Source organism: Hetaerina americana, unplaced genomic scaffold (genome assembly GCF_022747635.1).
Source record: "Hetaerina americana unplaced genomic scaffold, ioHetAmer1.1.p SCAF_2, whole genome shotgun sequence".
NCBI lineage: Eukaryota > Metazoa > Arthropoda > Insecta > Odonata > Calopterygidae > Hetaerina > Hetaerina americana.
In genome coordinates, this window is record NW_027286763.1 from 46923129 (window position 1) to 46940592 (window position 17464).

A 17464-nucleotide genomic window follows, 5' to 3' on the forward strand; every position below is an offset into this window, starting at 1 on the left:
CCTTTCTTAAACATCCTCCTAGTGTTAAATTGCTTTCATTTTGCGGGATCATTATGAATCTACTATCGTGCACGCTCGTTCATATATCAAAAGCGTTGTCATGACAATTTATTGGTACTGAAAAATTGAATACTATTCAAGGTTGTTTTTTTGGGAAACATTTTGTAACTTAGATAAATTTTGGGAATGAAAAATGTGTTGTGACTTTTTATTTTTCGAAGTCCTCGTAAAATACGTGTCTTACTAGCTTTCAGGTTTATTACTGTGGTTATCGTTTTTATCCACATCTCAAAACCCTCCACCGAGTTTCCATTAAATATAAGATATCATTGCCGTCGTAATCATTCGTAAATGAAGCACATTCAATATCAAAGGAAAATGTGGCATGGGGCCTAGAGAAGACGAAGGGACCCCAGGAAGACCTTCTGCAAGTACATCGGCATTCGTCTTACGGGTCTGGATGTACTTGATGTTATACTTCAGTGAGCTTTGAATTCCTCCGGCCACGTCTACGATAAGCACAAATTAGCTTCGCAAAGTAGATCTGTCCCAGTTCCTACAACAAATCTTATTATCACGACGGTTTTTCATCTTCTTCAGGGCAAATAAATAAAAGGAAATGAAAGCGTAATGTCGACAATCAAAACAAATTTTGTCCTTCTCATTATTATTTTAATGAGCATATATTATCGTGTCTTTCAATTGATGAAATAAATGGTTATTGTAATTCCATTCGGGTATATTTCACACACTTTTTTGAGGACGGGAGTTAGTTGCGTGATTCGTTCGTCTTTGGATAAGGTAGTTTCGATGTTACTTTGCAATCTACGAAGACTACCAAATGGTCATTCTACGTTGCTTAGGAACTTAGGAGTAATTTAGTCCAAGCCCAAGCCGCAAGGGATAAAGGTGCCACCCACCTCAACAAATTTTCAGCAGAGGCGTTGTCATCGCAATATTTACCATCGGAATATGCTTCGTCTTTTTCACTGGGTACACTTGAAATAACACGTCATACAATAATACCGGTGAGATTAAGAACATGACGTCGGTATACTCTCCATTCTGTTTCGTGTCAATCTCTCGCCCCGGCTTGTGCCATTTCCGAAATTTATTGAATTATTTATCTTCGTTTAAGGGCTCGGTGGTCTAGGACGTTGAGAGTGGGACTTCTGACTGGAGGATCTAGGTTCACTTGTCTGCGGTATGATACCGTTCGCAAAGAGTCTCACTACCCGTAGATATTACGTGAGTCCGCCGGAAGTGAGTCTCAAGGGCCAAAACGATTACGAACGAGTTTTGGACGGAGTGATACCACGCTTACGGGGTGGAGTCACACCTTGGCGAGGGACCTACTAAGTCTGTAACTTTTCACTCCGGGAGAATAGTTAAAATGTTTTCTTCTTCGAAGAAAGTCTTCTTCTTAGTTTAGAATTCTCCCAACGCAAGTCTGAAATTTAGCGAGATAACTTTTTCTGCCGAACGGAAGGTAGAAAAGTCTGGACTCTAAAGAAGTTTATGGAACATGAAAAGTTTTCCTGGGAAGTGTTTCGTGAGCCAATGAAATTTTCGTTACTTCTTGTTTACATGCTACGTCACCCGAATCCATATTAGGCAGACGAGTATCATACGGAGCATGTTGAGTAGTTAAGTATACAAACTAGACGAGTATCATGCTCCACATGATACTCGTCTAGTTTGTAAACTTAACATTTAATAAATATTTTGATAAATACATTGGTTGAGGATGTTACTGCAACAATCTGCCAGGACGTTTAAATTAATAGGGAGATGCATTCTTAAAAAATACCTTTGGGTGATTAGTATCAACATATTTATTTTCGTAAGTGTATAATAGGTAATTCCATATTTACTCAATAAAATTAATCTTTATACAACATATGCATGCACACACAGTATTAGCCGTGCAGTTAAAAGTTAACGATGGTAGTCAGTTAAAGCAATGTAAAGAAAATGAAAACTATTTCATCGGAACCACACCAAGCTCACCTATTGTGGTCTAAAACGAAGGAAAAGGTCCTTCCAAATTTTAATACTCAAATATTTGCGTACTGAATTTACCCAATCATAATAATATTATATTCCATCATTTTACCGTCGAAGAAAAGCAGGGAATTCATTATTGATTCATATTCAACGAAGACATTTGCGAAATTGTACATAGGTTAAGAGGGGATTGGGTTGGTGCGGTGGCTAACGTACAGACTTCCCACCGAGAGAGCCCGGAATCAAATCCTGGAGACAACAAATATTTTTCAGCGGTATCCCGATCCCTGCTTGAGGTGCTTTGTGGAGAGCACTTTGAGAGGGCAGACCCCTTGGCGCCTTTCGATAAGAGTACGACGTCCATCGCTTAGGACGTTAAACTGCGGACCCCTTGGCGCCTTTCCACAAAATGCTGTATTTCTCTCCACCGTTCCTTTCCAATCCATCTCTAATGGCGCAAATGACCTTAGCTGTCGGTCGCCTCCCATAAAAACTACTACGTACTCGTATATATAGAGGATATGATGAAATAGACACGGGAAGAATCGGAGATATGAATGAAAGTCGGCGGAGAATTCGTAACATCAGTTAGCTGATGACCAAGTTGAACTTTGCTAGTATGTCAAGGAGTTCAAAGATTAATGCGTGAATTGGAAATTCATTGCGATAAATATGGAATGAGAATCAATATAAATAAAACAAAGGTTATGCCATTTGCCAGAAATAGAAAGGCTAAGGTTAACTTTGAAATAGGAGGGCAAAAACTAGAGCAGGTGGAACAGTTTATGTATCTCGGAAGTGTTTTGGAACAAATTTGTCACAGTACTAGAGACGTAACAAGAAGAATTGCACTGTGCAAAGAGGCTGTCACAAGGAGGAGGGAGATGATGGATGTTAAGAAAAGGCTCGTCTTTATCCAAAAACTACACTTCATATAAAAAAACTTTGATATGGAGCATAGTTATGTACAGTGCGGAAAAATGGTCACTGAAGCAGGAGGGTAGACGTAGATTGAAGGCTTCTAAAATGTAGGTGTGGAGAAGGATGAAGAAGGTGAAATGGACCGAAAGGAAAACAAATGAGGTAGGTGGGCGATGGGAGGAGATTGTTGGGAGAAATTATAAGGAGGTAGGAAAAATGGATGAAAAGTACATTGATCGGCAGTGAGATATTGAAGACTAATAGAGATAATGTTACAGCAAACAAGGAAAGGGCAGGAATGGGATAGGGATGTTGAACGGGATGAAGGGGGAAGAGAGATGAAGAGGGACTTGTAGCGTACGATGTTGGGTCGTTTTTTAGGAGAATCAAAATATTTATTTGGCAGTTGTGTCCATCCAAAACCTACTTCAACCGGTAGATTACCTAATAATAATAATAATCCACAAAAATCAATCAATTACGAGCAAATGAAATGCTGTTACAAGCATTTATAATTATATTTCAATTACATGGATATTTGAAACTCAAATTCTAAGTAGTTACGATGATCAATGATGCATATGAATCAATCGGTGGTATGGCAATATACCTTCATACAGCCCTTTCATGATTTTTACAGAACATTTTTACAACAGATCCTTTAAAGCACAGCTTTAGCTTATAACCTGGAACAACAAAATACTTTTATTTATTTACTGCAACAGATTTAAGAAGTCAGATTTAATTAAAAAAGTTACATTTGCATATTTCTTTTGTGTTTGCCTTTGTCTCTAACTCAAAGTAAGAAGGAAATCGATTGTTTCCAATGAAACACCACCCTATATCAATTTTACACAGAATAACGGTTTATATTTAATGAAATCCACAACCTTTTTCCCAAAAAAGACGTTCGTCTTGAAGCCCGTATTGCCTAGAACAACAGCACTTTTTAAAGTTAGTTTTCTTCATTCATTCAAAGACATCAGCGGACCGTATTTACTCTCTTCTCCACCCCGTCCGTTAATCAACAATTTTACACATGTTAATTTAGAATTCGTTGTCACCTTCATCAGTTTTACCTAATTAATAATAAATATACACATACCTATTTCTTTAAAAGTGCCCGAATGCCGTTCCGTCTGTTAATTGAACTTCTAATCACTCTTGGCTAATATCATTTTTGGGCTGTATGAACGCGACAATTTTCATATATATGAAGCTTCCTACTAATAAAAATCCGACCCCTAAAGAATATACAGTGACCGGTGGTGAAACTCCGCCCCTCTCACTCGTAATACCGGGAAGCGGAGTTATAAAGTATGGAATCAGTTAACTCCGCCTGCCAGAGTGACTCCACTCTCCAGTTAGTTGGAGCCCTATTGGTTTAGACACCACAGAAGGCGTAGGTTTGCATGGGAAATACTCTGGGATGCAGAAAGATATCAGATTACATAATGGTTAGGCACAGCTTAAGGAACAGCTCGATTTATTGATTCGCACAATTTCCCGGAAATGGATACAGATTGTAATCATAATTTAGTAATAATGAAGAGTAGAGTCCAATTTAAGTGGATATAGCAGGGAAAATGGGTGAGGAAATGTAATGCAGAAACAATTATCGGGACATAAGTAAAGGAGTACCAGGAGGCAGTAGAAAAAATCATGAGCGAGGACAGGGAGACGGTTACAGCAGAAGAAAAATGGGAACATGTCAAAATGATACATCAAAATCCTCAATAGAAACAATAGGAACAGTTCATAGGAAAAGAAGATGAAAACAGTGGTTTACAGACAAGATGATAGTGAAGTGTAGCGTTTGATTCAAAAAGACAAAACAGGGAAGACGGTCTAGGAAATGGAGCGTAGAAGCACTAATAGGATCGAAAAGGAAGGGGTTCAGCAGGCTACATAGAAAATCATGAGTGAGGAAACGGGACTGAGTAAGAGAGGAAAAGATTTGAATACATGTAAATTATTTACATATCAAACGAAGGAAATCGAAAGCTGCAAACGAAACTATAGGAACAGTAAATAGGTAAAAGGGCAAGGTAATCATTGATTATGGATGAGATCATTAGAAAAAAATATGAGAGAAGGAAATGGAAGAGTGTAAATAAAGAGTTAGGTAGAAGGAAATGTAAAGATTTAAACTGAGTAATAAACTGAGGCGGATAGCAAATAGAGCAAAAGAAGAGTGGTGGAAGACGCATAGCGAGGTTATGGAAACATTGTAGAGGAAGGGTTAAGATTGTGCGTTATACTGGAAGGTTAAAACTGTCAGAAAAGAAAATTCGTGTAAAAAATCGAAGATATGCGAGAAAAATTATTTCTTGAATCAGGGAAGATTAAGAGAGATGGAAGGAATATACTCCACCCAAACCTACCCAGACAGGTGAACTCCACCGACAGTGTGAGGTTCGTAATAGTTCCCCAAGTGGGTGATGATTAACCGCTGTCTCCTGTAGAACTCTATTGTTTTCTCCCCGTGGTCATTTCATGTTCCTAAATCGTAGTACCCTACCGCATTACCATCTCTTCTTTCGCCTAGCCTTGCATTCAAATCCCCCATCGCTAGCAATTGCTTCCCTCCAGGAACACCTGCTAATACCCGACCTCTTCCTCTCCAATGTGTTATAAAAATGACATTCGAATACTGAATATGAATAAAAATTAACTCTTTGAAAATTAGTTAAATTTTCAACACTTCCAAGATAAGTAAACTGCTCTACTTGCTCTAGTTTTTACCCTTCAGTTTTAACATTTAACTAAGCCTTCCTCCTTCACTAAAAAACCGTATTATTTGTTCTGTAGGCATTATCCCTTGCCGATGGCACTCAGTTTCTGATAACTCACTAACTCTTGGAATCTCCATCCGCCACTTCCATCTGAGGAGTCTGAGACATGTAATATTGAACTGTTAGCTACCAATAAGTATGTAAAATAAATCAAATATTTTCACACTAGCAGCATGCATTATGGTGTCTACGTAAGTACGTAGTAAAGTAAAAACACTTCTCTATGCATGTGAGACGAGCTGCTATGAACAAGAAAAACAATTAGACATGGTTTGACAACGTACCAGGCCACATTGAATAATCCCCCTCCCCAGCGCAGTTTTATATAGTTTTTCTGGTCCTTTATCGTTAACGTGAAACAAAAAATCTCCTGTCGGTCTTACACTAGATCTTCTTATTTTCAACATCATAGCCAAATAGACCAGCTTCAAATGTATTCCGAAGATTCAATCTGTAATCTAACCTTCGATCCGAGAATGATTCCATCGTAGGGTCTTCATGATATTTAAGTACTTATACTTTTATCATATAACTTCTATCGCTGATTCATTGCCATTAATAAAACTATTTTAACTTCAGAAATGGGATTGATTTCCCAATCGCTGTGGTTTTCGACAAAATTCACTGGAGGATCCGGCATATCATTTCTCATTATCCACAACTCTATGTGTGAATTTTCAGTTCCTAATGAGAGTTGTGAGTGTTAAACTTGATTTGGCTCAGACGCTCCATTCGACGTCGACGGTCTTAATTAATTGACAAAGAAAAATTTTCGGCTTGGAAATCATTACTGTTATCATCATACATTTCCTTCTTAAACCTCCTGTGGAAGCTAACTGGTTCCCTTTCCAAATTTCCTAAACGATTTTGTAGCTCCTCATAAATAGCGCACATCAAATCTCTCAGACAAAATAACAAGCACAGATAACCTGTTCTCGATATTCCAAGGGGACTATTTCGAACTATACAGAGGTGGTTTCCTCGTGTACCAGAGGCAAGGGGAAAAAATATTTTGCACCCACTCACTGGCAGTTATCGGAAGGTAGTGTTGAAGGGGGGAAGCCTTCCCAATTTAAAGCCAAACCCAGTTCTTTGATAACAGGTCGAGGGGGACGACTAGTGAGGTCAGAATGGCTGGAACTTAAGGAGGGGAACGGAATATAAATGAGTGTAACGCTGTTCGAGATTAAAACTCCAAAACCGTCAGTCGAGAGTATGTTTTGTTGCGAGCGTGTCTAGGACATTTCGTAGCGAGTGGTCTATTTTTCGTACTACTTAAAATAATGTAAGTAGTATTGCTTTTCGTATTGCATAAATATAATTTAGAATTTATGTCATATCTAACCTCTAAAAGTACAGCAAAATATTTCATCATGCCCCAAGAGGCATTGAACTACTATTTTTTGTATGCTTTAGCGGTTGTGACCGCTTAAACTGGAGAAGTTACTTGGAAAAATACTTTCAATTTTTAACCTTTTCCATTACAGATTGGGGGTCACTCTTTAGGATTTTTTCGTAAATTTACCAGAGATTCCATGGAATGGCATGGAAAAATTCTACCATAAGGATTTTTCTGTTAAGCTCCCTTTGTGCCTTAGCATTATTTAGTCTATTAAAAATAACGTCCAGAATAGGTAAGTGCATTTTTTCAAATGTGGAATTCTGCCGTATTTTTTCAATTGTAACATGAACCAGTGATAGTTCCACGAGAGGTATTGGAAGAAATTCTTACCATCGCATGATAAGCACCTGTTGTAGCCCCATTGTATTGCACGTCCTCACGACTCCTGCAATGCGGGCAAGTTGCTGTAATTGTTAAGGGAACCTCCATTTCTTCATATTTTTCCGTATTATTGCTCATGTTTCGCTAATGAGGCTTGATTTTAGGAGAGTACGAGGTCATTATACCACACTTTATCCCCATCATGCCCTGATTAATCTGAGACATACAATTATACACTCAAGTACACCTATGCATTGTAGTGTAATGTTATTTATGTCCTATAATGTTTAAGTTTTTTATGTTTTCAATCATTTAGTGAAACGGCCTTAAGTGTGTACGTTAGCAATTAGAGTAAAAATTGATGTGAAATTTTTTGGCATTAGTTTTCATTTTCTGGGATACTGCGTGGTGGAAATATTTCTTATATCTCTAGACCTCAATAGATTCGTAGCAGAGCTATTCTGAGCGGCCAAAAAAACGTATCAGAACGGATTCGTAAAATCTCTAATAAGTTTACAACCTTTTCTTCCTGCAAATAACGTTGAAAATCATGTTAATAATTCTAAATCAATCGCACTTGAGTATAATGAACTGTAAGAGTATAAATAAGGTATACAAGTAGACCACAACGAACTTAATAGTGGATAACTTTATGTTTGGATGAAGTGATATACAAGTACATCTACTAAAAATTACTTACGGGTGTTTAGGCAGTAATTATTTTTAATTATACTAAAGCCCAAAATATTCCCCAAATGCGGTGGTCCATGATTCCCACGCCTCCCTCCACCTTGAATCCGCCCCCGATTACAATAGAGATGTAATAAAGCACACGCAGTGCACCTAGTAATTGATAGTAGTTACACTTTAATTTTGTTTTCTGTAAAAGGTCTGTATGACAAAGTTTCCAATTGTCTCTTCTAGCGTGAGAAGTGAAATAAATTATTTAGCTACCGGAAGGAAAAAAGTAGGAATTGATGAAGACCCAATACAATCTCAGATTCCTAGTGGAAACTCAGCTTTTACAAAGGTTACATATTTACGTACCAACGTACATTACCTGGCTGATACCTACGATATTTTAATGTAGTAAGTCACGCATGGACAGTTTTTGCAGGCGTGGCTTCGACGCAGCTTGGGGATTTGACAACGTTAAGTGGTTTCATTGTATCCGTTGGATTATTATCACTTCCCATTCCCTCTATCGTACCTCATGAGGCTCACTTATGTACTTCCATTTTGCCCTGAGAGCCATTTATTGTGATTGTTGTCCTCTCTAAATGACTCACTATCTCAATTCGAATGCGGTAACTCTCATTCAACTTCTCACTCGTCATAAAAGACGTTTGAATAGCTAAAATACAACAAAGGTACTTTTTAACGTAATGACTTCAGTAATTATATTTGAAATATAATTAACTATCAAATAATATAATATTATTATATAATATATTATATAATATTGATAATTTAATATGATAACATAATAATAATTTAATAATGAATAATAAAATATTATATAATATTAATTAATGAAAATGAAATACAATTATATTTTAAATTAGCTGAAACAAACCTGCGATTTTGCAGAAGTGCTAATCTCCGGCAGTTTTCCATTTTTCCGTCGCCAACTGACGCCGCGACTGACCTGCCGAGTGTTGTCACAGTGATACAGAGAGTGATAGTTATTATTTCTAATTAATTAAGGGTATGAAAAACGTGAAGTGATTAACTTGTGCTTTAAGTATTGATCCACAAAAACAGGATGCTCTATCTACATTGTGCGCTTATTAATATTTAGTGTACACACCCTAATGTTATGACTGATTTTCGTGGAAAAAATCCTATTAAACATTGAAAATAACGGTTCATTTGTTTATTTACTTTCAGTCTTGTTATGAGCGTATTTGGTTTGAGTTCATCTTTTTAATTGGCTGACTGAATATCTAGTTTTAGGCGGACGCAACTGTTACTATGAACCAGAAGACAGTAACTTCACAGATGTGGAAACTGATCTTGAAAAGGAAGACCAAGGCTCGGGTCACAAGCTTGCAGTGTTGGTGCCGTATCGTGACAGATTTGAGGAGTTGATGGAGTTTATCCCTCATATGCAGAATTTTTTGAAGATACAAAAAATAGAGCATAAAATATATGTATTAAATCAGGTAAGCAATACTAGAGAAACCTACGTGCAATTTGTAGTTCAGTCTCGCCTCATGCCCATATCGTGGTCACATAATTTAAAAAAAATTCCGTCGATGAACTGGAGTATGGAATGAAATAAAAATAATTAGGAAAGTAAGATGAACAAATGGAATTGGGCCCAAAAAGATACTCCCCTTTTAGTTCAAATTAATAGTAAAGTGTGTAGCGCTCCCGTTTCTATCGGATCCACAGCATCGTAGGTGCGTTGGGAAGGGTTTAAGCAGGTTGTGAATTTGGTGGTACTAAAGTTGGCGATAAGCTCTTTTATAGCTCTTTGAAGTTGAACATGGAAAAGGTCCTCCTAAATGGAGGAGGAAATATGAGAAATCTTTTTTTTAAGAGTGAACGTGTCAACAGATCGTCTAGAATATATATTTTTTTATTTTCTTCAGTTCGTTTTCCAATTTTAGCGATTTTAAAGACTAGCAATGGGATTGATTCGCGAGAACAATTTTCAAGGACATTTATTTTATCATTAATTTCTAATGATTTTTGTAATAGTACATTTAGGACCGACAGCTGTGGTCATTTGCGCCGTTAGGGGACGGGAACGGGAAAGGAGGAAGGGTGGAGAGAAACCCGACGTCGGACGCAAAACCCCATTCCTTACGAAAGGGGCCAAGGGTTCCACAGTTTAATATCCCGCCCGACTGACGGTGTACTCAAAGTACTCTCCACAAGGTAGGGACCGGGATACCCCTATAAAAAAATGTGCTGCCAGGTTTCGAATCTGGGCCCTCTGGGTAGGAAGCCATGACATTTACCGCGGTACCATCCCGATCCCTTATACTGAAAATAAAGAATCGCCATAGGTATTATCGCCTATTGCTCTGTGGTTAATTGACCCTTAAAACTTAAGGGAAATGAAATTTCATATTGTATACACCTTCGCATTACGCCACTTACTCCCTCCACTTAAATTTATTTCTACTTCATGGAAACTTAAAAGAAATAATGCGAGGTTACTTGATAGGTGGCAGCTTGTAGGATATAACCAAAATTTCTCCATGGATAATCTTCGATAAGCAGTTCCCACCGCGAGTTTTCACTTTATCTTCATAACTTCTATCTTCCTTAGCTTCTCTCACGATCCTGCTTGCATCTCTCAACAAGTTATGATTTTTCTGTAGTATATGAAATTTGGCCGTCATTTTTTCTAGACTTGTTCGTATACTCCTCCTTATTTAACCATTTCCCATTATCCATTTGTTTTCCAATTACAATAATGCTTTTGGATGTCAGCGATTCCTTTCCTCTCCCAAAACTTGTTTATTCAAAACCTGTTCTCGTCCTGATATCTTCAGTGCAACTTCTATTATCTCTTATCACCCCACCAGTTTAAAAGCCTTTACTTGTTTCCCTGGAAACACCACAGGAATTCCTAATATCGCCAGAGCCTTTGCCACCGATGCGACCAATTCCCAAAATCTCACAAATCACCAGGTTTACAAAATATTAAAAAATTCCCATTCTCATCAGACACCATAATATCAAATCGCACCGTTTTAAATCTCTCTTATTCGCCCTCGACTTTTGATGCACCCAGAATAACATTTTCTATCGCCTCGAATGCAAAATATATTCAATTTTCTACATCATAAAATGCACTTTAGCTCTCAAAATTTATAATAAATAACCAATGAGCATTCTGCGAGCTATCTTCCCTGTCCTCCTCTATCTCAGTTCCAAAATTCGTATCTTCCCACAAAAGCACCACCTGGATTTAAGACAGTGGAACAGGAATACATGTTAATATTAAAATATTTTCAGTCACTTGGATTATAATTAAATTTTCACATTAATATGTGTCATAGTCTCCTCCCACCGCTTCACCCACTCTTCCTCTTTAAACTCACTTGCCTGCAGTCCTGCCTCTACACTTTCCTACTTCACTAATTTCTTCCTTATAATTATTTTATTGGCGCATGTGGCGATTACGTGTGTCCATGGCAGACTTTGACAATGAACTGGGACAATGGTTCCTTCCGACTAATCGTAAGGGTGTAAAGCCATTTCCATGCATCCGGTTTTGCGGCGCCATAGACTACGCTGCCAATTAGATCGCCTCAGTAGAGTAGCCCATCTCTTTCAAATTTCACCGCAAACTTTGGTGTCTGCCATACTCGCTGTATTTTGTTTTTCATATCCCAACCAATGTGTCAATGTCAATATATTAAGAGTACAGAGAGAATTATTAGGAGATCATGGTACCGTGAATAGTTTAAACATTTCAAATAGGGGAGGATGTGGGTCATTGAAGATCCCAGACGTGTGAGAACTTTCACGTTAACAGGTAAAGACTGTGTCAAAAGAATGCGTGCCATACCAACTGGAACTCATCTAAGTGGTTCCTGTGGAAACGGGCATCAGCATATGATTTTGCCATTAGATTTTACCTGGAAAAATTCAACTAAATTGTTCTGCTGATTCACTTCATTGCTAATCCAATGGACAGCTTGAGCACTCTCTCCCAGTAGTAGTAGCTTTAAGGGAGACATCAAACAGCTAAGGTCATTAGGGATGGATTGGAATGGAAGGGTGGAGAGAAACCCCGGTGTCGGCATTAACATACTCTTAAAGAAAGGCGCCAAGGTGTCTGCAGTTTAATATCCCATCTGACGGCATTATCATACTCTTAACGAAAGGCGCCAAGGTGTCTGCAGTTTAATATCCCATCTGACGGATGGTGTACTCACTCAAAGTGCTCTCCACAAAGCACCTCAAGTCTCCAGGATTCTAACCCCTGCCCTCTCGGTTGGAAGCCAGTACATTCGCACCACATCATCCCATTCCACACCACTTTCTCTGTCCAGCAGATATACTTCAAAAACGTACTCTTTATTGAAGAACAGGATTGCAATTGGCAATACATTATCAAAATCTGGTGCTATTCATGCTCAATAGTCATAGCATCTACTTGGGTTGGTATGCCATAAAAAACTTTGATTTTTTTAATGTCTGTGTACTCATGTGTCAATGTCACTTATGAGTTAATTTTTATGTACACTCTTATGTTCTTTAATTATTTTACCATAAAATATTTTAGGGAGTTTTGTTTTTTGCCACTCTATGGAAGTAAGAATTAAAATGCCTATCCATGTGATATTCATATTTAAAGTTCGTCTAAATCTCAAACATGAAACCATAATCCATACTCCAACCAAGCTACATACTTCAATTTTTTTTTCAGGTGGATAGCTATCGTTTTAATCGGGCAGCTTTGATAAATGTTGGCTTTGAGTTATCCATGCTAGATGGTAGTGATTATATCGTCATGAATGATGTGGATATTTTACCTTTGAACCAAGAATTATCATATGAATTCCCTACCAAAGGCCCAGTTCATTTGGCAGCTCCAAATTTGCATCCAATGTATCATTTCCCCCAATTTCTTGGTGCTATAGTTGTTCTTACAAGGCAAGTATTTATCTTGAATCATTTTTTGAAAAATTCTAGTCATAATTTATGTTGATCTGTGTGGCATTTTGCCATATAATTATGGATTCCTTAAGTATAGTGGTTATTCCTAATTGCAATATAATTCCTAACCATTTTGTCCAGTATTATAGTCAAATGACAATTTTCAAATAGGCATCAAATGCTTATTTATATGACTTATGATCTGAAAATATTCAAAAGCCAATGTCTAATTATTATTTTTTCATTTTAATGCCAACACTATCAACCTCCACTTATGGCTATAGATCTCAATTTAAGCACATTGATGGAATGAGTAACAAATATTGGGGTTGGGGAGTTGAAGATGATGAATTATATCTACGACTGACACATGCTGGTTTTAACATCAGTCGCCCAGAAAATATTTCAACTGGCATACATAATACTTTCAGGTATGAGTATAAAAATCATAATGATTACATGAATGAATTTCTCAATCATCAAACATTAAAAAATTATTCATGACAAGCTAGTCCATATGTTGTTTAATCTAATGAGGTTGGAAAGAGAATTTATTTATATTCATACATACTCAAAATTTACATTTGTAAAATTTACATTATGTAAAATATCATATTTGGAAATATGTTATTTTATTTATTCATTTTGAAATAGCATATAAGATCCACCTTTTATGTCATTTAAGTAGGGTATAATGATGGTAAAATGCTTGAAAAGTCCCCTCAAAAGTCCATAAACCCACCTACTTAAGTTACGTTGCCTTTTTAGTTCCATGCTTTTGGCAAGGTTACCAACCTTTTTGTTGTTGTTCCAAGATTGTCCGATTTCTTACTTGCTTAATAATAACAATCCCTTCTACAGCATTATTTGATTTAGCAATAAAGATTATACCTAGGTAACTATGGTTATTTAAATATAATGAAGTCAAAAGAAGTGGTATTGACATCTGGGATAACAATATCATTTAGTATTGACCATTTAACTCCTGGAGTTTGAACCTTCACATATCAAACACAAGTGATTTTTTTAACCATAATTTTGGGAAAAAGGTGCATCTAATATGCCATCAAACACAGTAGATACTTGCCTAACCTATTATATCATAATTTGTTCATAGAAGAAAAATCTCCACTGCCTTTATTGAGCTTACCAGTAGGTCACAACCTTTTCACTTGTAAATGATGAAAAGCCAGCAAACTAAAGACTTCATTGAGGAATCTTCTTTTGATTTTTTTACTGAATTGTTCTGTCATTCAGGCAAGTGACAGAGAACATAGTCATAAATATATTCAGAAAATAGAATCAGAACAGAAAAACGAAAATACGCACTTCAATGAAATATAGCAGTCAAACCCATGTACTAAAATTTAGAAAAATATGTGCACGGAAACACTATACACACATTCTCACATGTAGCACAGCTGATGAACACAAGTTATATCTTATAAACTCATTCAAACTGTAATAGAACTTGATTATTAGTAGCTTTCTAAGTTCAGTTTAAAATCTATTTACAGTGGGTTTATATTTAATGAAAATTTGTTAAAAATAAGTGAAGAAGAGTGATGAGGACCTTTTTTAGATACAGCATTAGAAGGCTGAATTGAATTTAACCATCTCCTCCGTAAGTGAAGTGACAATATACAGTTGTGTTAAACAAAAATAGGCCAAGATTTTTTTTACGAGCAATGGTATCTTCAACTATGTAATTCCTTCAAAAAGTGATGGATTGTCCATTAGCCTATAACTTTCACCATTGATTTAATAAGACATCTTTTAAGTTTGTTTACTATTAATTTTTCACAGCTGATAATTTAAAAAAAGCACAGAGCAAATGTAATGTTTTTATGACTTCTGAGTAAAATGATGTGATTTCATTCCTCATTTGTGGGGGAATCAGGTTCTGTAAGCAAAAATAATCTATCACATATCAATTTTCCAGTAGCAAAGTTTTTTGTTTTACTAATATGAAATATTTGTTTATAAATTCAATACCTATGTTAAACATTCAAAACATGAAAAATAATCCAGCATTAAAATCGACTCACCTTTCACAGGGCTATGAGTACCTGCATGAACAATTTGTGTAAAAATAAACAAATTAAGAAAAAACTACATCTAACGAGACCAAAATGTTCACCTGAAAATGGAACCATTAAAAATTTGTAGTCTTTCAGTCACAGCTGGCAATTGGAAAATATAAGGCTTACCAGATTGATGACATGACTCGCCATAATGGGGATAAATTTATTTCTATCTCAGGCTGAAAATTATACTTGTGTGTTTAGATATCGGGATTATTTTTTATTAATAGTGTTTTTTCAGTACACCTAAGTCTACAATGAGAGCTTCTATGCACGTTGTGAATTGTGCCCAGTCCTCCCCTGGAATCAAATTTCACCATTTCCACTACTGTGAATTTCCAGTCTTTCCTGGAAGTCAGCTATCCTTGATAATGTCTTTTATTGGGGAAGAATGGCAGGGGGATAGGAAGGTTTGAAGGGCAAAGAAGGAAAATGCCCGATTTTACCAGATCGGATCCTAGAACCTTGTGATCAGACAATTCGGAAATCTGCCAATATTAGGCCGCTAAAAGAATAGTAGCAGTATTTACTTATGGGAGAAGACTGACGGCTGAAACTCTTAATGCCATGAGTTAGGTGATAGGTAGGTGGTTTGGTAGAGCATGAATAGGAACATTATAATGATTATAACAACACCCTTCCCAAATGTAGGGAAGGGTGTTGAGCAATGGCCCATCCAGCAGATGGCGAACTCCACTTGAAACGCTCATCACATAGCAACAAAGTAGCCATCAGAATAATTCTAAAAAATTCCGCCACCTCTGGGATTCAAACCCAAGCCCTCAGCATGGGAAGCCAACACAATAGCCACCTCACCAAGCTCATTCCCTTTTATTAAGTGGATGTACTTGAAATTTTTACCATATGTAATGAAAGCAATATCAGAACTCATCCGTTTTCTTTAAGGGTTATACTGCAAGCACAATATTGGTTACTCTATACTGTAACATAAGTGTATGAAATTGATAAATACCCTAATATGAACATCGATGTATTGATTTTAAGAACCAATGACAGTAAAATCATGTTTGAATAATTGGTGATGAAGGAAATTATGAGAATACTTTGAAATATCATGCAAAATCAAATGATATTTGACTAGTTTTGTATAGAGGGCAAAAACTGTATTGTGCAGCATATTATTACTCCCTAGAAGTATATTTAATTTTTAAGCTATTTTTAAATCTATTCATTTATTTCTAGTCTGAATTTTAGGTTCTCATATCAAGGAAAGTTCTAATCTCTAAAATATTTTCACAGGCATACGCATGATAAAAAACGTCACCCACGTGATATGTACAGATGCAAAAATCAGGCCACCTATGTATCAGAAAGAGACACTCAGACTGGCCTATCCACTTTGCAATTTACAATAGAGGCCCATCATATAATCTCTGTCAATGGAGGAGATAAAGTGTCATTGATTGATGTGAAGTTGCATTGTGACAAAACCCAAACACCATGGTGTGATTGTTTACCAGTTCTTAAAAATTAAATAATTCAATAAAATACATCCATAAACATCATCATCACCTGCCTGTCATTCCATTTCCCATAAATGCTAGTCAAGAGAAATTTGGAAACGTTTGTAATAAAATTTGTGTATATTTAAATAGTTTGTTATTGCTTTAGAAGCTATATGCTTTAGAAGAAATTGTTTACTCTTTGTCAACGGCTGTTCAAAATCTAAGAAGATATTTGCAAAAAAGGAGTTTTTGAAAATGTAGGTGGACATTTTTGGTGATGAATTGCATAGAATTTATGTGTGTTTAATCACTCATTTTGTTACCTTCCATAGCAAATTTAAAAAATTAGTACGACATGTAGAAACCCCAATCAAATTTCTAAATGAGTAGTTCACTGAACTCTTGTTAGTTGCTCAATTCCAACAGTACTACAAATTTATGACAGAATTATAAGATCTATTTTCGTAGGCTGAATAGTGAAAATTGTGGGTACTTCACAGAGAATATAGCAAGAGATTGAGGGTACACTCTTTAACAAAGTTGTAAAGTTTTATGTAATATGCTATTAAATTACTTCAGCACTTTTTAATATTGTATCACATTTTTATTTTGCAATTCTCCAAAAGAAGTAAATATCTTCTCTGATATTTTCATTTTCCCATTTTCATAGTTTATTTAATGGTTTGCTGAGTTTCTAAATTTGATACATTTTAACAAGTTCCTACCTGCTTACTGAAAATTTCCACCATTAATATTTAAAATTTCCCTTCCTGGAGCCATCTTAGTTGGATTTTTGGAGGAAAACTTCCCTGTTGTCATTTATACCTGTAATTTACTCTGTCC

The 17464-nt window shown here is 36.3% G+C and overlaps 1 protein-coding gene across 1 annotated transcript; it reads left to right on the plus strand.

The window, feature by feature from the left end:
* Positions 1-385: 385 nt before the first annotated feature.
* LOC139688086 (beta-1,4-galactosyltransferase 7-like) lies at positions 386-14371 on the plus strand. The gene is made up of 5 exons (XM_071585510.1): positions 386-431; positions 9397-9611; positions 12842-13068; positions 13356-13502; positions 14329-14371. Exons 1-5 carry the CDS (start codon positions 386-388, stop codon positions 14369-14371), a joined length of 678 nt encoding a protein of 225 aa, XP_071441611.1.
* Positions 14372-17464: the final 3093 nt, after the last annotated feature.

Bases quoted from the DNA above. Each gene is read 5' to 3' on its own strand.
- LOC139688086 (XM_071585510.1), top strand. From the start codon at position 386: ATGGGGCCTAGAGAAGACGAAGGGACCCCAGGAAGACCTTCTGCAA. The intron at 13,069-13,355 runs GCAAGTATTTAT...TTATGGCTATAG, and splicing joins GCTATAGTTGTTCTTACAAG to ATCTCAATTTAAGCACATTG. The intron at 13,503-14,328 runs GTATGAGTATAA...TCTGTCATTCAG, and splicing joins GGCATACATAATACTTTCAG to GCAAGTGACAGAGAACATAG.